Source organism: Podarcis tiliguerta, assembly GCF_965153285.1.
Source record: "Podarcis tiliguerta genome assembly, chromosome: 2".
Lineage (NCBI taxonomy): Eukaryota > Metazoa > Chordata > Lepidosauria > Squamata > Lacertidae > Podarcis > Podarcis tiliguerta.
In genome coordinates, this window is record NC_139535.1 from 39,230,615 (window position 1) to 39,256,553 (window position 25,939).

Sequence of the window (25,939 nt, forward strand, 5' to 3'; positions counted from 1 at the left end):
GCCAAGGCTTTACAGCCTGTTTGAGGGGTTTATCCCCTATATCCATATGTCACTGCTGTCTGTTTATGTTTCAGTGGCAGGTTGTTTTGCAGCATGATACCATCTGCTCCAAGACTCTCACTTCCTTGGGTGAGCACAATTTACTCTCATTACTTGCGGGCTAAACATCGTTCTTGATGGCGGAAACAGGAAATGCCCTTTCCCACAATACACTAAACGCTAGAGGAGAAAATGCACCCCCGTTCAAACTTGGTTTGTGTCTGTCAAAATAGGCTGAAACCCATGCTTGCTTGAAATGACAATAAACACCTAAGTGCAGGTACAATCCGCAGATCATTCAACACTGGTTCCCATAAGGACTTCATTACTTGTGTCTCTGACAGGCAAGCAAGGCCAGAATCTGAATGAACCTTACAGTTACAGTAACAAGGTGCAAATTAATGAGCAGCAAAAGCTGGGAAGGGTACCACACTGGCTAATCTCATCCCTTGATGCTGCTGCCTGGTAAAGCAACACACACACTGAAATAGACATGTTCAAAGAATGTGGGAAGGAGTTCTCCACACATGCATGTGCTGGGTGTTCCTCCATGCGTAGAGGGGCCCTAATGTGCCCAGGGTACCTTCTCACACAGATAACTCTTTAAATGTACCCAGAACATATGGGCATTGACTGGGGAAGCATGGCTGTAAAACCCCTTTGTGTCTTTTTCAATGCATGGCAGGGCCTTATAAACCACCCGTTATGAACTCTGGAGCAGAGCTATCCAGATGGAGGACTTGTGCCAGCAAATCTTCTGCTGAGCTGGGACGAAGGACTTCAGTCAGCACAGCCTCAGGTAAGCTAAGCTGAGACTCAGACAAACATTTGTCCATTATAAACAAGGACCGTAAGAAAAGCCTTCTGGACCAGGCCAATGGCATCCTATTCTCACAGCGGCCACCCAAGATGCCTGTGGGAAACTCTCAAGCAAGACCCAAACACAAGAACACGCCCCACCTCCACCCTACAGCCTCCTGGAACTAGTATGTCCCCAACCAGAGAGAGTATAGTCATCATGGCCAGAAGTTGTATACTCTGTTAACAGCAGCCAGTAACCCAGCTAATCCTGACAAATCTTGGGTTTGGATTGCTCCCTAAGAATCCCAAGCTAAACAAAGGGTTTGTGAGGTTTTATTGGCCAGACAAATCTAAACTGAAGAAGGGTTTTGCACCTCAGTCACAAAATGGTACTCGAGGTCATGATTAAATTGTTTGTTTGGATTGTGAGCTGCATAGACAAGCGGTTTTAATTTCCACTTTTAATTGACTATTATATCTCAGATGCTCTATAAACAACAACAATGACAGCAGCACCTTTAGAGCTTTGGGGCCTATATTTTGATTCAATTAGGGCCACTTTCGTTCCTTTCCATTCTGCCATCATTAAACAGGTTTCATGGCATTGGAAATTGCCCTCCACGGATCCGGAATATTGCAAATTAATGATGATTCTTCATCCTCGCACCAACCCAAGGACAGGTTAATGTAATTTGGCACTGTTCCAAACATGAGTGGTTTCTTTGGAGCAGCGCTGTAGAAATAGTCCAAACTCCCAAAGCTTCATGGGATTTTTTGGGAAAGCGGAGGATATGATGCCATCTAGTGGGAATGAGTGTTAACAAATAAAGGGAAAGATGCATCATTTACAAAATTATGATGCATCAATAAGCTTCCATGTGCATTCCATACTGAGCGTTATGGGAGAAACAGATAAAAAGAAGTAGCAGTTAAAATGTTCAAATTATGAATCTTTCATGAAAAAGAACTAAAACTAGCAGGGTCTCCTCTCAAAATACCATTCCTGTTCATTACGGGTTCAAGATCTTCAGAAGCTAACCATTCCTACAACTGTGAGAAGAGGACCACTTAAGGAAGAAGCATTAGACTGGTAACTTCTGTAGGTGCTGTGGGATGTTTGCTCCTTAAAAGTCCTGCAGTGGACTCTGCCTCTGTGGAGCTGGGTATTTGTTTGTTTTTTGCAGAAGGAATTACTGCACACTGGTAGTCACAACGTGCTCTGGTTTGCAAAAGCTTTTTTGACCCACTAACCTCAATTACACAGTTGGGACACAGACACAGAGTATCCTGTCATACTGCAACTGCTTTGTTCGATCTACTTTACTTCCAGCAGTTTTGGCTTCCTCTGCCATTGAGGGGATTCCTGAATTGCTCTAGAGTCCCTCACAAAATCATTCCATCTGCTTTATGGCTCTAAACTATATGTGGAGTCTAGAAAACTGCTTCTTGGGCACCTGATCCTATACATGTTTATTTCTTCACATTCTCCTGTCCTCCCTTTTGCTGCTCATTAATTTGCATCTCATTCCAATGCCTGTTCAGAATGGCCCCCATCAATTTCCATTTGTCTACCAAATGCAAAGAGCACACCTCCATGGTATCATTCAGGTTCCAAGTATCACATTGCAACTGAGAACACAAAAAGAGGCCAACCTTTTTCTCCAAGGCTTACTTGCATAAAAAGTAAGGGAAATGGCTGTGGAGACTAGTCATCTGACACCTGCCCCATTCAACAATATGGGTGAGCATGTAGACTGACTCAATGGGAATTATAGGGGTTGCATGCACTGAAACCAAGTTTCAACAGATGAAAGGATTTCTAAGCACCTGCTGTTTCTAAGCATCTTCATCGATAAATTTTAATAAAATCCCAGGTTTTTGCACAGACTTCTTGTAGAAAGTATAAAACAATCAACAGTTGTGCAAACAAAAGCTACCACCCAGTGTTGAAAGCAGTCCCCTCCCCCCTAGAAAAACAGGTGCTGGTACTCACCATGAAGTTATTACAGTAAGTACCACAACAAAAAAGAGATGCTGAAAGATGATGAAAAGAAATGTTGAAAGAAAAGTATTGGTAGATTCAGTACTGATTTTTGTTCCATGTTATAATGGAACTAACCAAGATCGAAACAGCCTCAGAAGATACACAAGTGTGCCCTTAATTCACAGCCTCTGACTAAAGCTTGAGCCCCAGTTGAAACAGTGCATTTAGAGCGTCATCTTAAACATGTCAACTCAATGACTTCAATGGGACTTACTGCCTAGTGTGTCTATGTAGGGTTGCAGCTCCAACTGCCTAAAGAAGAGGCATATGTCCTTGAAAATCTTTTAAGCTTAAGGCTACAGCAAACATTTATATTATCCAACAAACGGCAAGTGATACTGTGAAGTTAGCAGCATCCCACAACTTAACCACTGACCATTTTGAAAGCACAACTCTGTGGCCACTCAGTGAAAGAATTCTGAAGTCAAAGGAAATAGCCCATCTAGGGCAGGATGCTTTGGACATAGTCCTACGTTAGCTTCCAGCTTCCCGGCTTCTGTAGCCTGTGGAACTGCCACCACCACCTCCCCCTCCCCATGTGCCTCTCTTGCATTTATATTCCTATGGCCTGTAAAAGAACCCTTATCTTCAGCTTTAGAAGCTGAGAGCACTTCAGTGCTCTGGTGGGGAGTATGAACAAAACAGGAATCCACAGGGGCGAGATAAGCCAGGAGAAGTCTAAGCAAGAAAACAAGCAGAGGGAAGGAAGTAAAATGGGAGAGGGAGGGGATGCGGAAAGCTTTGAAAGCTGACTTGGAAGAAAGAATGAGGACACAAGAGGAAGGTAAGAGCATTGGGGGAATAATACGAGTATTTTACATAAGCAATATAAGCAATTTTCGGTTCTGTCGTATTGGGTGCTACAAAGACTCTGTGAAGGGGCGAGGGAGCAGTGCGCTGCCTGAAGCAACATATCTATATACAAGCCAAGCCAGAGAAGGAAAACATTCAGAGAGGAAAGGGGCAAGTACTTTTACAAGCATATGTTAAACACGACAGCTGTACTGGAAAGGAAAATTACATACATGATGCATACTGATGGAAAAAGCATCTGCATAGATGGCTCTGCTGTAGAGGGTTTTAAGGATCTCCAGCGCTTCTTTTAAGACTATTTTTCCGTAGCGTTTCATTATACCTTACATGTGGCACTGCAGGACCATTTTGGATACTGCCTTGGGATATTTTTAGGTACTTATGAAACAATAAGTATCATTGTATTTTCTTCTATTAATTTTCATAGATGGAGGATGAAAGGTCTGATGAAGCCTTAATTAGTGCCAGGAACTAGCAGCAGGAACTGGTAGCATAATTAGCATGCATTTCATTCCCCCCCTGCCCGCCCCCCCCCCCCCCGAATGTCCAAGATGCCGTCCCACTTGATGTGAGAATATAGATAGTTCTCTTTACCTTTGCTGGGGATTTGTCCATCTCTCTAAAAAGCAGGGCAAAATTATGCTGAATATGCTACAGAGTATGGTCCCAGCCAATCTGCAACACCATGTGCGGACTGAGAACATCACCCCTGAGTATAAACATAAAAGTCGTGTGACACATCTTTTATTTTACAGTCATACCTCGGGTTGCAATCGTTGCGGGTTGTGCGTTTTCAGGTTATGGACGCGCCGAACCCAGAAGTACCAGAATGGGTTACTTCTGGGTTTCGGCGCTCGCGCATACACAGAAGCAGTAAAATGCTGCGAGTTGCGAACATGCCTCCCGCACGGATCACGTGAGCAACCCGAGGTTCCACTGTATTTTAATTATTTTTATATTTTATTGATTAAATTTGTATACTGCCCTTCACCCAAAGATCACAAGATGGTTTACACTTTACAACATAAAAATATATAGCATACTAACCAACAGAAACAATAGCCCCATGGAGATTTATTATTCTTATACGGTCACTAAGCGCATTGTATAAAAAAGGGATATCATGTGTTGCATCATTCTGATATTGAACTACAGTTGCCATCATCCCTTGCTATTGACCATGCTGATGGGAACTGAAGTCCAACAGCACTGCAGGTATTGGAGCAGATTGCCCTCAGGGCCCTTCCAACTCTACAATTCAATGTTTCTATGATTTTGGAGGGCACCATGTTGCTTGCCCCTGCTACAGAGTGACATAACCAAAGCAATAACAGATCAAAACACAAGCTCCTGACCCTCTTTTCTTGCCCAATCCTTTACTCCCTCCTCCAAATCCAACCCTGTTAGGGCAGAACACTGCTATGCCAGGTATGCTGGGAAATATAGGGTTTTTTTCTGAAGTACTAGTGTAGTTTTTCTAGAGTGACTTGGCCAATGGGAGCAGCCATCTCCCCCCGCCGCATACAAGAACATTTATGGGACTACAACACTACATTGTGACATGGGATCGTTCCCATGAGACATTTGTCCCAAATTTCAAAGGGAGTGCCACTAAAGAAGTCAATCCTTTCCTTGAAACAGTGACAAAGCCTACTTACTTGTTCAAAAAAGGAAAAGCCTGAACCTCTGGTGTTTAGAGGTAAGCCCACCCCTCCCCTGAACGTTTTTGGATTTCGCACACACATCCTACACTTGGGGGGGGGGTTGACATTAACTCAATTAAAAATGGAATCTAAATTCTATCCTGCTGAAACATTTACAAGTGACGCATTTCAGACTAGAAGATATTCTTTGTGTTGCTTGTGACCTTTGCCCAGATAGCCATGAAAAATCAGCATAAAAATCTTATATAAGAAGTATGTAAATCATATGTACGGCTCTAAGATGCCAGTTCATACTAATTTTATGCTCTGATTAAAATAACCAACAATATCAGCATTATCTCATCCAGGCAGAGAAGGTTTTTTGTTTTTGGTAGTGGGGGACTTCAGCAATTGTTATCACAGGACTGGTTTTAAATCATCTTGTTTAGTTGTAAGTTTGTGGGTTTGTCAGCTGAGCTGCATCACTACAAAATCCAAGGGACAGAAAGTGAATATAGGCAAGGAGTTTTTCTACTACTCTTTAAAAGTGGTGGAAAACCTAATAGTAACCAAGACATCTTGGGGCAGGGATAGCAAGTTATGTGAACGGTTAAGAAGTCATTATTCACTTGCCAGGAAACCTTGCAAAGCATACCGTTTCGGCCTCTATTTCAAAAGCATTTTTCTTATAAAAATAAATAAATGCAACAATGTAGCAGGTTTGAGCAGAGACTCAAGAATGTCTTGAGTAGAGATGGGAAAACCTGGGGAAAAACTGGAAAAAAGGGGGGGGGGCCCAGGTTTTTTCCTGTTTTTTTCCCAAAGCCGTTTTTTTCTGGGGAAAATGGGGGGGGGGGAGTGTGTGGAATATACAAACTACATCAAACTGGTTTTTTTCAATTTTTCTGGTAAAAAGTGACTTTGGGGGGAAACGGGGGCGGGGAAAGTTTTTCTGTGTCCCCCCCCAGGCCTTCCCATCTCTAGTCTTGAGTAGCCCCTTCACCAACTCCTGTTACTGCCAAACAGTCTCCAGACCCCAGTGATGTATGAATTTGACATTCCTAATAAATACTTAGTAAGAAAAATCTATTTCGTTCAAATGCAGCATCTTCATCCCCACTTCCCCATCCCTAAATTTAGAAACAGTAACCTACTCTTCTCTTTGCTAACTTTTCCCTGTTGTGGTTGCTGGAAATACATATATCCCTATATCCCAACCCACCCCCAGTGGCTATTCTTCCGCTTTCTTGCTTGCTGAATACCACACACACACACCCCAATCCCCATATTTATTTCTGTTCCAATACAGGCATGGCCAAATGGGCAGCCTACAGGTCGCACCCATCTCTGAACCTCCCAGAGCCAGATGAAAAGTGGCACACGAGGAACTTCATGGGCTGCTTTCTGCTTGGAAGCACCACTCCCTGAGCAACTTCTCTTGGAAAGCTGTTGTTTCCAATTCTGGCAGAGCCCCTTCTAAGGGAAAACGAAAGGCAACCCCATGGGACTCCGCTGTATCCTCTTTCATTTTGCACCATGCTCAGGTTGCACCCAAGCCCCTCACCATGTGTATCATAGTTTTGGCTTGGGTGGAGACATTCTGAGCCTCCCTCCCAGTAAGTACTGGTCACAACAACATAATTGTGATGGGCTACCACATAGGGCTGGTCTGTCCTGCACCTTCTTTTTCATGCAGCTGGCACGAGAAGAGAACAGAGTACCCCAAAAAGGCAACTGAGGCACACAAGGGAACCCTATAAGGGACAGTGTATACATGTGGTTTTTAAAAATACCACCAGCACAGTATTTAAATAGAACATTTCCAATGTCTCCACATTTTTCTGGCTATGTGCCAAAAGCACACATTTGAAGTGCCTAAAGGAAACAAAATATGGCTTAACTCCTCCAAAGTATCTGCACATGAAGTGCTAGAGACTGGCCACCCTTAGAGACCCGATATTAGGCTCTGGCAGTTGCTCTGTTTCTATAAGCTCACATTAGATACAGCCCTGTATTCATACTGATTAATTCTTCCTCCTGCAAATCTAGTTATTTGAGCTCTGAGGATTTCTCTTTTCAGACGCACCTCTCCCAGGACATAGTGTATTTATAGTCTCTTGTTTCTTTTCTTCCTGGGACCCCAGCCTCCTCCGCAAAACATCTTTCTCATCTGCCTTCCTAGCTGGAGAGCACAGCTAGTCTTTAGCAAGGTTGATAAAAGACACGAAGCTTAAAGTTCCTTTATCTACAAAGAGGACTCTGTTTCCTGGAGGACACTCTGAAGATGAAGCTTAAGCCTTTAACAAAGAGGATCACTACACCTGTGCATTCAGATTCTGGACAAGATGTGATTGAACCAGAGTATCAGAACCCAACTGGATCCTCTTTAAGCTGCCTGCAGTAACCACAAAGTTATCTCCATTGGAAGCACTTATAGGAGGACAAAACCATCATGATTTATTTCCCTGAAGATCAGGCTATATTCCCACCCACAAAACAGAATAGTTTGGTGAAGACAAGAGCAATTGTATGGTTGCTTAATATCTCTGCCATCCCAGCTGTATTATTGTCCTGCAAACTATAGACCAGACAGGGACCGAAACAAACAAATCATGTGATAGCATGTGATCAGCTTTCTACACGATATGGTGGGAGAGAGAAATCTAATCAAAGTGAGGGTTGCAGAAGATCCTGGCATCTCTGTAAGCACAAACAAACTCTGCACACTTCTGTACAGATGCTAAAGAATGAAAATGTGTTTGAAAGAAACACAGGCATACATAGTAAATAGTCTTAGGACATTCTACAGTGCCAGAACTTAGTCTTACTTTTCTGACTAACAGCTGTCGTTTAACTGGCAACTTTTGTTTGTCATTTGCTTTAACAGTTTTCAATATTGTATTTTTAAATTGTGGTAACCCGTTCTGGAACCTCCTGTTGGAATGGTGGGCAAGAAACTGAAATCATCATCACCGTCATCATTATCATAGCAGCAGCAACATCAGAGAAACTTGGTTGCATCTAATCAAGCAGCATCTAATAGTTGCGGCTTCATCACACAGGGCGGGGGGAATTCATAACAGGCTTTGCAAAAACATCTTGTGTGCCAAACCATGCTTAAAATCAGACAGCTGGTTTCTCTTTTTCCAGGTTTTTAACACACAGCTAGATCATTTCCTACAAACTCCCTATATGTAGCAAAGGTCTGGATTTGACAAACGTCTTGTGGGGTAACCGTGTCACAACAGGCAACAAGCCTTTGGTGGGAACTGGATAATCTGTATTTAGAGGTGCGATAGGAGTCTAATTCCTACCACCATGACAATTCCTCTTACCGAAAGCACAATGCAAGACATGAGAGCTGTTCCACCTCCACCTCTCTTTTTTCAGCATATACAAAATATTGACAAGCTCAACACATAGCACCACACTGGGGGGATTGTAACCAAAGTGTAACCCTGTCCTCGATTCATGAGGTACTTAGCAAGAAGGACTCAAAGCTTCCCCATTTCCCTTGACTAATAGCTAGAGCAGGTTTCCCCCCCTCCAAAAGTGACATAGTTACTGTAAACCTCTCTTCCCTACATCAGTATCCTCCCCTTTTCAGAAGGTATGCTGGAAATCAGAATTGGATATATAATAACAAAACTCCATGGTGTTTTAACCCAGTTGGCCATGTTTTAAAAGGTTTGGAAGTGAAAAATCTTAATTTTATCCAGCAGGAGATGCTAACAGTAGCCTGATTCACACATAATGCTAAAACATGTGCTTAGCATTTAACTATGGTCAGGGATGATGTGAATTGTAGCCCCTGGCCTACAGCCACCCATCATCCCATTCCACTGGACATGTAAGCTGTGGCTGATGGCAGTTGTAATCCGCAACTTCTGGAGGGCATCATCTTGAATACCTGTTCTATGAGATCTAATAGACTATTTTCTCCTCTACAACTCACTACAATATCTAAAACCAACAAAAGAACACCCTTCTAATTGTTCCACTGTGCTACATCCGATATAGACTAGCATTCTCAGGCACTGACCCTATGTCCCAAGAGCTTTTAGAGGTTTGTTGGAATTAGTTTTGAGGAATCTTCTACAGAACTTGCTACATTCCTTTAAGTTGCCGGCAGTCCTGTGAAATATACAGGGAACCCATGTCTTCCAAAATGGGGGGGGGGGGGGCAAGGCCGCTTGATACACCGTGCAAGCAGCCAGTTTTTGAAAGCTATTTACCTTGCAAACACTTGGAGGCTTGGGAGGACTGTTGAATACATACTAGGCCAGTTCTTTAGCTGGTGCCAACTAACAGTGCCAGCTTTGTCCAAATTAGACATTTGGATGGTTCTGATTTTTCTGATTCCCTTTAATCATTTGAACATCACTTATAAAACATTCAGTCTTGAGCAGAGAAGTGATTTGATAACGTTCATGCACCTGGCTGCCCAGATAATAAAAGTTAAACACAATGCCCAGTGATCAGAAAACTCCACAGAAAGAACATTAGCCTCATTGAGAGGCAAATAGCTCTTGATCCCAATCTCAAAAGCCTACTAAACGCAAAAGATACCCACTGAGTTTGCCTGCCCATAAAAAATGTAGTGTATCATCTTGCATACTGTCATGTTTCTTGGCAAAAAAAAGAATTCTGACACGTGGGAACCACATTTTTAAATGCTTTATAACTTCTTAACCCTTAAATTTTATTTATGATTGATTTCAAATATTTTTTAAACTTCTATCCTGCCCAGGGTGGGTGTGGGGATCCAAAGTGGCTTGCAGAAGTAGCATATACATTATTAAAAAACAAAACCCACACCAAAACTATAAAATGTATTAAATAGACTTAAAAATAACTAATTTACCAAACATCATTAAAAAAAACACAACCAGCTACTAATAAATCAAAACAAAGAAACTAAGTGAGCACACAAGAGACAGAAATATTCAACAAATGCAGGAGGCTGCTTTATGCAGTCAGGCCACTGGTTCAGTATTGCCTACCCTTAACAGCAGCTTTCCAGGACGCCCCACCACTATGCTATGGCAAATAAGTGATCAAACAGAAATGTTCATGTTAATTTATGTTTCCATTTTTGTGCACGTTGGTGCTATTGCTTTCTTACATTATCCATTTTGTCAGTACTTAATTGAAAACCTAAATAAACATATATTCTAAAAAAGAAACGGAACAAACTAACCTGTCAGTGACCAAGATGCCAGAAGTCATGGGGACCCCAGGAGTTCTGTCAAAGACACTGAAAAGCTACCTTTTAGAAACTAAACCTCACGAATAATGGTTTTGCAGCAGCGGGCCAAAAAGGTGGTCGCTAAGTGCTAATGGGACCATCAGGAAAGTGGCTGTGTCAAAACATGTCCAAGAAACATGTAGCACTTGTAGGTCACAGACAAAGACCAATCTGCAACTGCTGCCAGGTGCGCCTTTTAATACCCACAGAGCCTACACAAATATATATATATATATATACACACACAGTCACATGGCTATTCATGAAGGGTAAGTCTTTTAATGGTTATCAACCATGGCGACTGTTATGCCTGGGATTCTAGCTGCTGAGGACAAGCAACAGAATGGTGCTGTGCACTCAGACACATCTGGATGGCCGCTGTTTGAAGCACAACGATGGACTGGATGACCTTTGGTCCAGTTAACCACAGTTCTGCTTACGTTCCCCACTCTGTATGTATAGCACTAGTTATTGCCTGACAGATAATGAATTGGTCCCTGAAAATGTGAGGCATAATATCACTTAGAATCTGATTTTCCTCCACAAGCCTCCTTTTAGAGATGAGGCCAGACCCTACATTCCTCAGCTTGGAAAACAGGCTAGTACGCGTGCATAGTTTAGAAGCCTAGCCAAGATTAACATAGTTTAGGGGGGACAGAAGTTAAGGCTAAAGAAACAGAGCATCTTGTTTGGGTTTTTAGAAAATGTTACAAAAAGACACTACTGGCATTAGTAGGCCACTGTGCTTGGAAAGACACAGGAAGAGTTTTGCTTAAGCAATTCACTTAGCAACAGGCATGGGGAATTATTTGCAGGCAAGTGCAGTTCCAATCGGATTGCTAACTGGTTGCATCTAGTACATGGTGACTAATATTTCTTTTTTCCATGATTGGTCTTTGTGAAGACCTTTAAACCCCAAAGAAAGCAAGGCAAGAAGGAAACAAAGCAAAAAACCCGATTATAAACAACCACTGTCATCAATAGCTCTAAAATGATTTTATAAATATTAATACAACCATAATTTGCTTTTTAAAATAATTCATCTAAAATTAAAATTCAACCTGGCTATAAATCAGCCTCAGTTCCTGCTTAACTGCAGGTTATTCTGCTTTTTATGTTCTGCATACATTACATTTTTAAAAAAATGTCTCATCGTGCTTGGCCTGCAATGTTCTAGTTTAAAGAGACAACTTTTGTTTTTTTAAAACCACATTTACTTTTTTATTGGGTATTTGTGTCAAACAGTGGTATATACCAGGCATATGTATTGGCTCTGAGTGTACCTCGAATTGTTAGGTGATTTTTTCAGTTTCTAAAAAAAAAAAAGGAGGTAAAATCACCTAGCTGCACAATAACCTTTATTTGTCTGAACTCTGACAAGTTGGTTTTTTTTTACCAAAGGAAACCTCTCTCATATGTCCTCCTGATTGTCCAGCAACAAAATTAGGGAAGGGAATGCGATTTCTATATTCCCACCTCAAAACAGTCAGCCCTTGTAGGAGAACCACTGTGCCTATTTTTCTGAAATTTGGCATACATCATTCCCTCAGAAGGGGCAGCTATGACAACAAATTGAATCCAGTTTTGGCAGAAAATATAGAAGTTAGAGACTTTTCCATTTTTAAGAAAAAACTCTTTAAAGGTTCCCAGCAAGCAAACACACAAAACACTGGCTGGATCTCCCTGAAATTTGGCAGGCTTAACCCACCCTGGAAAGGCTCCATTTCCCTGCAAATTTCACCAACTTATGTGAAAAGGAAAGGAAAGATTATGACTTCTTTTTAGATCCTGCATTTTAGCCAATGTGGGTGAAAGAGAGCTTCAGATTTAACAGGTCAGACATGAACCTGAACACCAAATTGAACTGGAAACCTGCCTGTGCCAAAACTTATCCAACTGTCAAGATCGAACAAACATGAAAGACTGAGTAAGAAATCTCTCCTTCGAAGAAAACCAAGGTAAGAAAACCTTGGTAAGGCAGAAAATCTAGCTCAAAAGAATCCTCGCCTCCTCTCTTCCCCCCACCCCCCAGGAGCCACGATCTGCACTCTGAAGGAACAGCAGGTGGGAATAATTTCCCAGCAGCAGACTTGGCATCTCCTCCGTGTCAGAAAGGGCCTTGATGGGACTTTCCTTTGTGCATATTACAGACTCTGTTGCCCGGATCAGAGTCCTGACTGCTCCAACCTGCTGTCCAACTTTTATACCCTAGACTAGAGCATGCTGCTGGATAAGAGCATCTTCCCAGCAGACAAGTCTAGGCAGGCCCCCGCAGGCTCTCTTCCTTCCCCCCTCCCCCCCGCCTTTCCTGACAGACATTTCACCAGCAGGCCTCAATATTGAAATAGCAGGTTTCACTTCTGGTATCTTGGCACCTTTTGGGATTCTTCCGTCTCTTGGCTGCTCCTTCCTTTTTAAAGTTTAAAGAATTCATCTTGTGTGAAGAGCTGCCTTTGAAGCCATTTTATGCAGAATAGCTTCAGGCTACCCCTTCTAATTGTTTGATTATTATTTTCTCCTGCCCATTAATCTTCCCAACCTATCGCACTGTAACTGTATGACTAGAATTATAGGTTACTCAGTAATCTGAACTTCAACATTAAATTCCAATGTAATGCTAAATCATAACAAGCCTCAGCAAACCCCGGACTCCTGCACTACCCCCCTTCTCTGGAGCCTGGAAGCTTTTGCTTCAATTTTTTTACAACTAACTGCTGCTTGTGTCACCGGCAACCAGACAAACTGTGGTTAAATATAACTATGGTTTGCTGAAACAAGCCAACTTCAAACCACAGTTTATGAGTCTGACTTATTTCATCTAACCATAGATAAAATAAACCACAGTTTAGGATTTGTGCAATAACTAAACTGTCAAGAAAGCGTAAGAAAATTCCCATCTCCTCCTCTCGGTTGCACCAGAGAACGGGAGAACACATAAGCAAAAAGATCACGGAAACTTAATTCTCATAATACTATAATCAGGGATAGGAAACCTGGGTATGATGGAGGATGGCCACACATGGTTCACTAGTCCTCCCCATTACACCTGTGTTGCCATTTTCCCCAAACCACTACATTTGAACACAGCCCAAGGGTCAGTCAAGTAATTTAGCAAGCCTACAAAGTCACATTTAAAGTATAGGATGTTTTAGCTCTTTAACATATGCTCCCTGGGGAGGGACACATCAAAACCACCTTAATCTGTACTTAACCTGCACTCTTATCTGGAAAATAAAAAAGCAATACCAAAACACCTAAGTGGTTAAGATTGTATTTATTGCCCCTCTGGTTATCTTCCAGGATGGCCTATATTCGAGAAACAAACTGAATACACAATCCTCTCTTTTCCTCTCTTCCCCCTACTGTGCATTCTCTGTGAGGGATTTAAATGGGCACACCCCTCACCCCTGACATGCGGTTGGGAACAGCGGGGGCCATCTCATACATGGTTTAGGGCAGGGGTCAGCAACCTTTTTCAGCCGTGGGCTGGTCCACCATCCCTCTGACCATGTGGGGGGCCGGACTATTTTTTTTGGGGGGATGGGGGATGAACGAATTCCTATGCCCCAGAAATGCATTTTAAATAAAAGCACACATTCTACTCATGTAAAAACACCAGGCAGGCCCCACAAATAACCCAGAGATGTATTTTAAATAAAAGGGCACATTCTACTCATGTAAAAACATCCGTGGGCCGGAATGAGAAGGTGATTGGGCCGCATCTGGCCCACAGGCCTTAGGTTGCCTACCCCTGGTTTAGGGTGTTGCTGACTGTTCCCAGACTGGCTTGTGTACTTTGACATGGTGTGGCTTCAGTATAGCCATACCCTCCACTGCCCTAGAGGCTGTAGGACAGGGCTGGGGCTATGAAAGCTACAAACAGGCAACAAAAACCAAACGAGTGAACTGTAGCAGCGTTCGGTAGAAGCGTTCAGACTGGTTACTCGGGCACAGAAAATCCTTCCTTTCAGAGATCATACCACAACCCCATTATGGATGAGATATGGCACCCATAGCATGCAAAGGCACAATGAAAGCAGATGCCAAAGCTAAGGCCTTGTTTATTTCATTTGGAGAAACTCTTAACAAATGCCTTCGGTAACCAGGATCTTCCATTTCACCATTGCAGCCTGGGATCCAGCATGCAAGCGCTCCCTTCTGGGTAGCACAGACAGTTTTGCCCTATTTAGCTTTCTGTCACAGAAACACTCGATGCCACAGAGATCGCTCCCGTCTATAGATTGCTGTAAAGCATAAACATTGGGAGATCACAGATTTAGTTTTTATAGTTTTCAATATAAGAAACTGGCTATTATTTTACAGTGCAGCTTATATGAAAATGAGGTTCTAAATTAGAACCTGCTGGGTGCTGATGGGCTGCATTAAAGCTATACATGAGGTTAGGCCTCTAGCAGATGCAGTCAGATCAAACTGTGCTACCAATCATCAATTCACACCTACACAGGAAACATAGGAAGCTGCTTTCTAGCAGGCCAGACACTTGGCTCATCTAGCCCAGTAATGTCTAATCTGAGAGGCAGGGGGTCTCTAAGGTCCCTGGAAGAAGTCTTTCGCTCCTACTGTTATTTGATCCTTTCAACTGGAGATACCCAAGTTCTCCTCATGGGTAAGAATTCATAAATAGGGTTCTGCAAGCAAATTACACTTCCAATTGGCAAGCAGAGCAAAACACACACACACACACATACACACACACACACACACACACACACACACAGTCATTGAGGTCCAGCAATTCTGCTAAACCTGTTTACTCAGATGCTCCTGACTAAACCATTTCTTACACCAGTAGTCAATGAACACAGTGCAGTTTCTTTTCACCAAGACAAAAGAAAAGGATAATCCTCTCAGCTTGATGTGGTTTCTGATGCCCAAGAAGCTTCTTGCCCAAAGCAAACTTTAACAGCAAGGCAAGGTGGCTTGGCTTTCCTTACAATAAGTGTGGCAACCCCCAAATACCCCCCTCTGTATTTAACAAGATTTTACACTGCACACATCTGCCTTTCTCCCCAGTTTTATTATGTCTGCCACATGCTATTTGCAGCTTTCCCCCAGAATAAGCTCAAAAACCAGAGGAGGGGAAGTTGTTTTATATCACTTACGATTGGTGAACACTGCAGTTGTAAAAGACAAAATCCACAGCTGCAAACTTCTTCCCAGTCTCCTTGGATTTGAGGTAGAGCTTTACCACTCGCTTGTCGCCTAGAACAGAAAACAGGCAGAAAATAGATCAGATATTAAAGAGAGAAATAGCAGCATGGGCATCTGGGAAAACAGAGTGCAGGGTTTGGCAGCACGCAAATGAGTTTGGGCTGAGGGGCAGTTCCAATGAATCCTAGTTAGTGGACAAAAACACTAGTTTATTGATGTTGAAGAGAAGTGTGAGTGACCTGCACTAAAAATCTAGCAGGATGCAGAGGATAGGTGATCCTGCTCAGCATGTAAGTAAAATGACAGGTGGAAGAAGAGGACCAGGGGCCTCCAACTGCCTAGTTCAGAGTTAACATTTGGCTTTCTACTACCTCCACAGGTAAGGAGGGAATCTGACTTTGTCAAATTTAGGAGCCTCTTGTGGAATTATTGGGAAACCAGTGGGTTATTGATCGTATTGAGGCCAGGAATCTAGGAGGTATGTAACAATTATGCCTTACTCAGCAATCAGCCCAAGCAAACCACTGGACCAGTCTCATGTTGCTATCCCCAGTTATAGTGAGAACCAGTGTTAGAAACGGAGATATGAAAGCTAGGAGCTAAATGGCACCTTAAACCGAGGTTATGGGCACAACAACGGAATGTCTAGGCACGCTTTTTTGTAACAAGAATACAAAGCTGAAAATGAATGAACTGTAGCTAAAATATTATGTTCATTTCTCACACGGTCTAGTCTTTCCCTTGCCCGTCCCCCTAATATTCTTAAGAGGGTCTCTTCTCCAGTCTTCAGAGAGCAGCTGGAAGTGGTGAGGTAGAAAAAGGTCCTCCTCTCCTTCCACTCTGCAGTTTTAATCTGAAATCTTAGGCGTAGTACTGCGCCCAGAGCTCAGAAACTGCTCGCGCTAACGAAATTCCCTGTCGCAAAATGTGCCTAGAACAGTGGGAGTTTCGAACCGTGGTGAGGACATGTAAATCACCTTGGCCAAGGGTAGCTCATACATTCCTTACTAAATAGAATAGTAACAATATATTCCCTGCCACTCTGTAAATGCACCCATTTCAGTCATTTGCCTTCTTTCTCCCTGTCTTCTCCTTTCTTCAAATTCTTTGCCTCAGTCTCTGCTCTCCTGCTCACAAATATGTTGATCCTTCTCACAGAAGGTATAGATATTGGTATTTTGAACTCCTCTGTGCCTCAAATATGACATGCTATCTGAACTGAGCAAAGGACAGCCTACCATGGCACAAAGGTCTAGACTGCCTGCCTTCCATGCGGAAACAGAAAGAGAAAAATACTTTTGCATAGTTCACGTTCTTGGCTGTCCAGAGTGGAAGCCTCTCTATCAGATTCAACCGCACTGCAGCGGATGCGGTTGGCTCCTCCTTTGTGCCACTTCAGCTCCTTCAAGGGAAGTTAATGTCTATTTTCACTCTACAAATACCAATGGAGGGGGAAGTGCACCCCAAGGTGCCTACAACTTACAATTCCCCCTCAGCATTATAGGATATGAATACTCTCAAAATCACATACACAAGCACAGTAGAAAGAGCCTTCCCACAGCAGCAAACAGGTTTAAAAATAACCTGGATAATCCATAGCATCTTACATCATGGCAATAAATAAACTGAGAGATATTAGCTCAGCTATTGTGTTACTCAAATGGGGTTGTTTTTGTTTTGTTTTTTGAAAACTCATGTTCTCTGAAGTATGTAATCAAATATCCTACCCCCCCAGAACTTTTGCTCTGGACTCCACTGGTGCAAGCTGACAAGAAACCCCAAACTCACCTCGCCCTCTGGTAATAGGGATGACATCTTTTGCAGAAGGAGAACTACAGTAGATCTTGCCATCTTCAATGCGACTTTCAGACTCCGTAAAATCTTCAAAGGAGCAGTTCACGCCAGCAGAGAGATCAGGGACATTCCGGGCCTGCAGAACCAGCTGAGAGAACAGGAAGGAGAATGTCACACACAGAAAACAAGCGAACACCTGTTCCATGGTTCATTAAGACAAAAGATCTAAGAACAAAGACAACACAGTACACCTTCTCCCAAGCCCAGACTGTTCCAGACGGACTCAACATCCTAAAGAAATGTACTGGTATTAAGCAAGGCCGACCAAAGTGAAGCTAAGCCACCTACCGGGACTTCTGACATGGTGACCGATATGTTCTTGGGCTGGATGGTGAGCTGGACGCACTGGCGTAGATCTGAAGCAAAGCGCTGAGGTTCATCAGCTCTTTCACATCGGTCCTTCCGTGAGCAGCTGTGGGGAAGCAGAAGGCAGCATCCATTACAGTGTTGTTGTTTTAGGTTATGAGCAGTAACGTGTGTGTTACTTCAACACCCCAAGTTCTCTCTTTGCTCCTTTGCTACCTATTTTTTGCAAACGTTTCTGGGTGCCACACAACAGCTGCAGCAGCCTCTTCTAATGACCAAATTAGATTGGTTACTCCTATTTTCTCAAGATCCTCTCAAGATTTCCAGCCACAGAGATTATGACTAGTTTTCTCCTTCTGCCTGCAGAATCTCCCCTGATTAAACCTATCCTGTACAGCTGCTGTTACAGTTTTTAATTTGGTTATGTTATGTTATTTATTTATAAGATTCCTTTTGACTTGCGTTTAATTTCCACATTTTAATATTCCTGACATATTGTATCATATATCTATATATGCATCACAAGCCATTTTATTTTATGGTCGTTGCTTTTATTTTGTTCGGGTCTATGATTACATTAAAGAAATGAGACAAAGGCGCAACCTATTCTATTGGCCACAACAGAATGCTTCTTTCAAGCTGAACTTCAGCCGGGGGGGGGGGGGGGTCTGCTTGACGCCAGGGAAGGCCTCTGCAGGCTCATTCACAGGGACTACATTGGTGATCCCTGCTGTAAGCATCTCTCTCATGCAATTTAGCTTCTTATTTCTATATCGTATTCTGGTGCTTGAAGCAGGTTCTAACACTACAAAGAAACATCTTGTTTAGTTGCAGGGCAGTATAACAACGGTTTGCTATTGTACTTCAATGTCTCAAAACATATCTGAATAATAAAAACTGGGCTTCTGAAGGTTATTTTACACATTACTTTTTGCACTATGAAAATTAATCTTGCTGGTGGGGTGAAAAAGTATAACACCTCAATGGCATCAGAAAAAGTTCTCTCTGCTGTCAGAAAGCTATTATCTAGTTATGAGATCTGCATATTACTGCAATTAAATTGTTGGAAAAGCGGCAGCTTTGCTCTTCTGGCCTCAGGTAATTGAAAGGCTTCGGTTCCCTTTTCTTCATAAACCAAGTCTTTTTAAAAACCACATTATTTTTTAACTTTTATCACTATTTATATTCTTTCCCCCTGCCCCCCCCCTCCAATGACTTGAAGTACTGATTTCTCTGGTCCAAACTGAATTAGTTAAAATGGACATTGTTTTTATTTGGACAGCACTGTTATGAGATATCTGTTTCATCTGCATATAGCAGCTGAATTCTATGCTGGCTATTAAGGCCTTTAGCTAACACAATAAACTAAACTAAAAGCCTATTCAGAACACTTAACGGCCTGATAACAATAATAAGCATTCGTATGGCACTTGCTAGTGTTCAGAGCACTTCGCATACGTTTTCCAGCGGTAACACTTACAATAAACTTATAGGATAAGCCAGTATTGATATCTCCCATACTGTAAATAGGGGAAGCAGAAAAACTGAGGCTGTGACTGGTTTGCCTAAGGCCACCTAGGGGTGAGATTCAAACCAGGGACTTCCTAATTTATAGCTCAGGCTCTCAACCACTACTGTATGCCAGAGATGCAAGCAGGTACCTGTGCATTGTTATGTTCAAATCTGCTTATCGCAGGGCTCTCCCACCAGCAGGCTACACCACCCTGGCTCCATGCACTTCTAATCCCTTGCATTAATTTATCCTAGATGAAGTTCTGCTTCACTTTCCTTTCTGCCCTATGGGAAGCCATCCCACATCCCACTTGCTTTACTACAAGGGTGGGGTTGGGGGGAGAGAGGCACTCCCCTGCCCCCAGAGCACTGTTCTATCCAGGTAACGCTGCCTCCATTTAATGAGTTTAAACGAGTTTCCTTCATTTCTCCTCCCTGCATCTGCGATAACATTATTTCATTACGGAAAAGCATTTTAATTAAGCGGAGGGCAATACAGAAGAGCAGATACACATGCGCCTTTCAAGGTCCCGGTAATCTTGGTGATTTATCTCCTGAGCAAGTGCCAGCATGACATCGCGCTGTGGAGTTCCTGAACCACTTCTGCATCCCACCCATCTCCCCAAGGTGCTTCAGGGAAAGAGATGTTTCTGAGTTTAATTAAAATGCTCCACATGGCTAAACAGCCAGGGCTTTGCGGCTTCCGAGGAGGTTTTTCCCTCTAGCCCAGAGGAAACGTCTCCTCCCCCATGCCTTTTCCTTGATGTTTCGTTCCTTCTATTCCAAGTTGCAACTCTGCTCCCATGTGGGGAGGCCCATTTGCTGGGTTGAAGGGCCTTTGGGTCGCAGGCCAAATTAGATCACTAGCAGGGAGCTAAATGGCAAGTGCAAGCCATTTTCAGAAGAGGACCAAATATTAGCAAAGGGAGAGAATGAGAGAGAGGGTTCGGTATATAGATGTTGGTCTGCAAGGGACATATACTGCATGCTAATATTTAGAGACGCAGAGCCCCCATATTCTCTTTCTCAAGCTAACTAAAACAGGATTACTCCTTACTATTCATTCCTAAGGTATTACCAGCTCGCCAGATGGTCCTGGGTTGCAGTTCTGAAGAAAGACAGCCTCTCCAGATCTCCGCAGATCAGGGCAGTTGTCAAAGGGAATAATCTCTAGAGTCCTTGACTTCTCTCCTCATCTGACAAACAGGGAGCAGTGTGGCATCTGCAGCTAGGTGCTGTCAGCCATCATAGCTAGAAACATTCCATTGCTAGAAACCTTGGCATTTTATGCCAAGAAGTAGGTATGTGTTTAAAGGAGATTTGAATAAGTTTTCCTCTGAACTACAGGCAAGACAAGAATAAGATGTTTTCATATCCAAGGGCTGATGGACTTGAATGGTCGCCTTCTGTTTCATGCCATTCAATGGACTCAGAGCAGGTTTTTTACTAAAACACACACAATGCTCTTAAGATGATGCTGTCTCTCACAAAAAGGCTGGACAATGATATACATGAGCAGTTCTCTTTTGGACGCATGGCTTTTGTCCATCTATGCTTTGAGCGGGAAAGATTCCTGCTGCTTTTCAGGACAGGAAGCTGCATTTTTAGATCTCAAACCACCCTACATGCCTGATATTCAGAATGTGTACACGTGCACACACACACACACACACACATGTATGTGTGTGTCCACTAGACAACTGGTAGCTTGGAGCAGGCTGCTGTCAATCAGCTCTGCAGCATGTAAGATGGACTGTAGAGGCAACGCTGGACAGATAAGGCCCATTTGCCCCTGCCTGATGCAGACTGCCAAAGACTAGCCAATTCACTTCTTGGTCTCCTGCAGTGTCCAGTTCCACATTAAGGCTCGTGTCAGCTCAGCAGGGTAAGAAAGGGACTCTACCGGAAGCCGCAATGGACACTGCTATTAGACACTGGTACAGTCAGTGCGAAATCTGCTGAGCTGGACTTTTTGCCACTCCCCTCCCTTCAAGTCATGAGATTCCAGGTTGAGACCTCTGCAAGACTAGTCACCCAAGCAAAGCAGCTAATTTGCCAATAGTGCATCTCTGGCAAAGATACTCAAAGCTGCAGGAGAGAGGAGTGGGGGCAGTCTTCAAAAGATAAGTGAATGGAAAAAAACTGCAGACCGGGAATGATGGTTTTTGCAGAATTATATGTTGAGCCCAGAAGTGGAAAGTCACAGAAAAGCTTCAGATCCAAAATTTATCTATTTTCATTATATCTTGCAAAAGTTATTACTAATCTCTTCACAAGGTTTCTAGTCCTCAGGCTTACACCAAACCATGAGCCACATCAGACACACTTCCCCCTTGCATTTTTAAAGCATGTAATGAATGTTTATTATACAGGTTGGGAAGTCAGTAGAGATAGCAGCTTCTTCAACCCGTGGCATTCATAAAAGTATTTTAAAAAATACAATGATCACACCATACCTCACACAATGATATACATGGATTTTCCTATAAAGAGATAATCTCCTTGTAGGAAATATGTCATGCCTTATCACAGAATCATAATTATAGCACTTCTTATGAGCGCTAAAAGCACTTCACATACATTATCACAGTAATCCTGAGAACAATCCTGTGAGGTAGATGAGTATAATTATCCACATAGTGCAGACAGGGTGTGGGTGTGTCAGGTCAACCAAGGGTAAGAGACAGTGGCTTCACCCCCCAAAAAAACACATCTTGGTGAGTTCCTGATTAAGGCAAAATCTGCCTTTTGGAATTCCGCAAGAAGATCATGGCAGTCCTGGTCACCAGCTTAGATGTCTTAAAATAGGATTAGACAAATTCATGGAGGAGAGGGCTATCCATGGCTACTAGCCATGATGGCTATGCTCTGCCTTCACAGCTGGAGACAGCAATACTTCTGAATACCACTTGCTTGAAGCTCTAGGAGGGGAGAGTGCTCTTGTGCTAGAATCCTGCTTGCAGGTTTCCCACAGCCATCTGGTCGGTCACTGTGAGAACAGGTTGCTGGACTAGGTGGGCCATTGGCCTAATCCAGCAGGCTCTTCTTATGTTCTTATTACCTCTAGTGGAACAGGCCAGACCAAAAGCCAATTTAGTCCTGTGTTCTTCTTCCTACAGTGGTTAATCAGGAGCCTCCAGGAAACCCGCACACAGAGCTTCAAGAAAACTGCTCTCTCCTGCTGCTGCTCTCCAACAGCTGGTATTCAGTGGCATATACTGCTTTGGAACACGGATAGCCACCATGACAACTATACTCCGTACAAGCTCACCTCTTGCCACTTCATATTGCCACCTTTGTCTACTCCCTACCCTGTGCCATCTGGCATGTTGCTTGCTATGCCTGAATTATCCCCACCCTCTCCCTCATCCCCAATACTCACTTATCTCTCCCCAATCTCTCCCAATTCCTAGCCTGTCCATTTCATGCAGACTGTAAGTGTCCTGTGCAGGAACTATGTCACTTTTGTGTTCTTTCAAATGCACATAATTCATATTAAAGGATGTTAAAACAGCAGTTGTAGCTTAGCTACCAGCTCCTGCTAATGCAGCTTCAAAAGCATTCAAGGAGTAAGAAAGAAGGCTTCCCGCAATTGTCAGTCTTGTAGGGATATGAAGAGGGCACTGGGTACTTACATGTTGTGCAGGACACACCAGCCACAGTGAGGGTCCCTAGAGCCCAGACAAAGCGCACAGGTTGTATATTGCTCACAACTCTCCACTGGCACACGGGTCACCTGAGGGACAAGGACAGGCAGTTAAATTATTTTTCCTATCAGGAACTTCCAGGCTACTCAAGCCTTTATCAGCTGCATGAACCTTTGTCCCTTCTCTACGATTCCCATCACACACACATCCCATCAGCTTGGCTGAAAACCTTCAGGATGATAGGAATTGTAGTCCACCAATATCTGGAGGGCACTATGTTGGCTGCCTCTGCTGTTGGAGAGCATGGCATAGTCACAACTTTTTAATTGGCACAAAGCATACAATGGTACAAAATTGGCAGAAATCCAGAATAGTTAGATATCTGTAGAACTGCATATTCAGAGGTTGCCGTCCTAAAGGAGCTCATACTGAAATTACTAAAGGTGTAGGACCACGGATGGGCAAAAAAGGAAGCTCCAAATGTTACAAAGAGCTAAATTACAGGTACGATGGAAGGTGGGAAGGGCAACAAAAGATTTGGGAAACCTCACAAGGACCCTGCTGTTTCTGTGCATGTGGCGGAGGAAGGGGAGGAAGAAACAGAAGAGCAGGAGCCACGCTTTGATCATGGATTAAAATAATTTCCCCAGATCCCATGCCTTGCTATCACCACATTAAAAACCCAAACACCATCAGGAGCCATGAAAGGGTCAACAAAATATAGGTCAAAGCCCAAGGCTCTTTCTAAGCTCAGTGTTAACTGAGGCGTCCTGCTATTTCTTTGAGGCTGGTGATCAGAGCAGGGGGAAAGGAGGGGATACAGAGGCCTGCTCTTAAGCTTTCAAGTCCCTCTCCATTCCCCAGAGGCATCCCTGTGCCTAGGAAATTAAGCACGGGGGCTATTAGTCCAGACCCCACCACAGAGCAGCCTCTTTGAACATCTGCTGAGAAGCAAAATCTGCCATGGCAGCTTCGAAGGGGGAGGAAGGAAACAGCGGGAGCCTGGGAACAGGGTTAAAAGGAGGTGCTGCAAATCTGTTCTATGCACAGAAATAGGCTGTGTATCTACAAAACACAGATGGGAGGTGGGGCCCGGTGTTATGATCCTGTTCCCTTGTATATGCACCCACTCACCCTGAGCGTGTCATGAGAAGAGGGCTTCAGGGCTCCATGGGACAGGACTACAACAATCTGTCTGAGGGCTCTCTCTCAGGATGGTAATATTCAAGATGTGTGTCATTCCTTAGCCATTATACAGCCATTTTGTCTGAAACCAACACTTACACAGACAACGGGAGCGGGGTAGCATACATGTTCCCCACCTTCAAATGGCATATTTGGGAAACTGACAATCTCCAAGCTATGTCTCTCCTTCCCCAACTTGTTCACCTTCCTCCTTCACAAGCATACAAATGCAGCAGACTGGTTGTGGAAGAATGGAACTATTCTTGATTCTACCACCAAGCCCCTGCATTTCAATGTGGGATGTTCAGGAGGCAAAGCCCCTTCCTCCACTTACTAACAAAGCTTCTTTTAAGTTCTGTCTACAGATGGCTTTTGAACTCGAGTGCAATCTTCCCTTCCCCTAATTTCCCCTCTTGAAGTTGACCCTGTGGCTACGAAAGCCTCCAGCTACCCAGTGGAGGCTGAGACCTGCCTTCTGTGCATGTAGATTTGTGTGTACAAGAGAAATTGAACTACACTGAAGACCAACACCCCTCTCTTGAGCTCTATCTCTATCACAGCACTCTTGCCTGCTACTGATCTCAATAGTCTTGATAGCCAGCAAAAATATGGAATGGAAGCTGGTTTCTGGGCAATAGGGCACTTGCTGAATTTTAATACTAAATATCAACGGAGTACCTTCTAAGTGTGATTCATGGGAGAATATGCATGGATCAGTGTCTATGTGGGTTTAATTACCCAAACAGAGGAATGGATCAGAACAAGATGAATCATGATCCAAGAACAAGACCAAAAAAAACCCCCCAAAACCCCACACCAAAAACAGAACAGTCATCCGGACTGTATTTTACAAAGCTGCAGAAATTGTTCCGCTTCTCAGCTGGAAAAGAACTTATCGACAAGCATACACAAGCACAGCAAGTGCAGGGCCACAAGCTGGCATTGTGGTTCACAGTTTTCGTTTACATGGGCTCTTAGTGTACATAAGGCATCACTTAAACCTCTGTGCTGCCCTCTAGCTTCAAGGAGTTACAGCACAGACTATACTGGCTTCCGAGACAGATGAGTTATTTTAATCTTTTTGTTATTATCCCACTATAATCAGCACAGAGGTCTCCAGGAACAATAGACTGAGCTTCCTTTTATACAGCATCTGTGATGGAATAAGCTGGGCTTCCCCAACTGGGTGCTCTGCCCTCCAGAAGTTGTTGGAGGGCCCTAAAACCTTGACCAAGCTGGCTGGAGCTGATGAGGTAAAGGTAAAGGTACCCCTGCCTGACAGGGCCAGTCGTGACCGACTCCAGGGTTGCACGCTCATCTCGCTCAAGAGGCCAGGAGCCGGCGCTGTCCGAAGACACTTCCGGGTCATGTGGCCAGCGTGACGAAGCTGCATCTGGCGAGCCAGCACCAGCGCCGCACACGGAAACGCCGTTTACCTCCCCGCTATAAAGCGGTCCCTATTTATCTACTTGCACTTAGGGGTGCTTTCGAACTGCTAGGTTGGCAGGAGCTGGGACTGAACAACGGGAGCTCACCCCGCCATGGGGATTCGAACCGCCAACCTTACGATCAGCAAGTCCTAGGCACTGAGGTTTTACCCACAGCGCCACCCGCGTCCCGTGGAGCTGATGAGAGCTATAGTTTAAAACATCTGGAGAGCACCAGGCTGGCAAAG

At 43.6% G+C, this 25,939-nt stretch overlaps 1 protein-coding gene across 6 annotated transcripts in view; it reads right to left on the reverse strand.

The window, feature by feature from the left end:
- PLXNA1 (plexin A1) overlaps nt 1-25,939 on the reverse strand; it is a 298,111-nt gene that overhangs the window by 120,156 nt on the left and 152,016 nt on the right. For all 6 annotated transcript variants that reach the window (XM_083418456.1, XM_083418455.1, XM_083418458.1 and 3 more), the window contains exons 5-8: nt 23,068-23,168; nt 17,903-18,026; nt 17,549-17,702; nt 15,712-15,811 (exon numbers count right to left, since the gene is read on the reverse strand). In XM_083418456.1, coding sequence (XP_083274582.1) covers nt 15,712-15,811; nt 17,549-17,702; nt 17,903-18,026; nt 23,068-23,168 — 479 coding nt within the window. The remainder of the gene's footprint in view (nt 1-15,711; nt 15,812-17,548; nt 17,703-17,902; nt 18,027-23,067; nt 23,169-25,939) is intronic.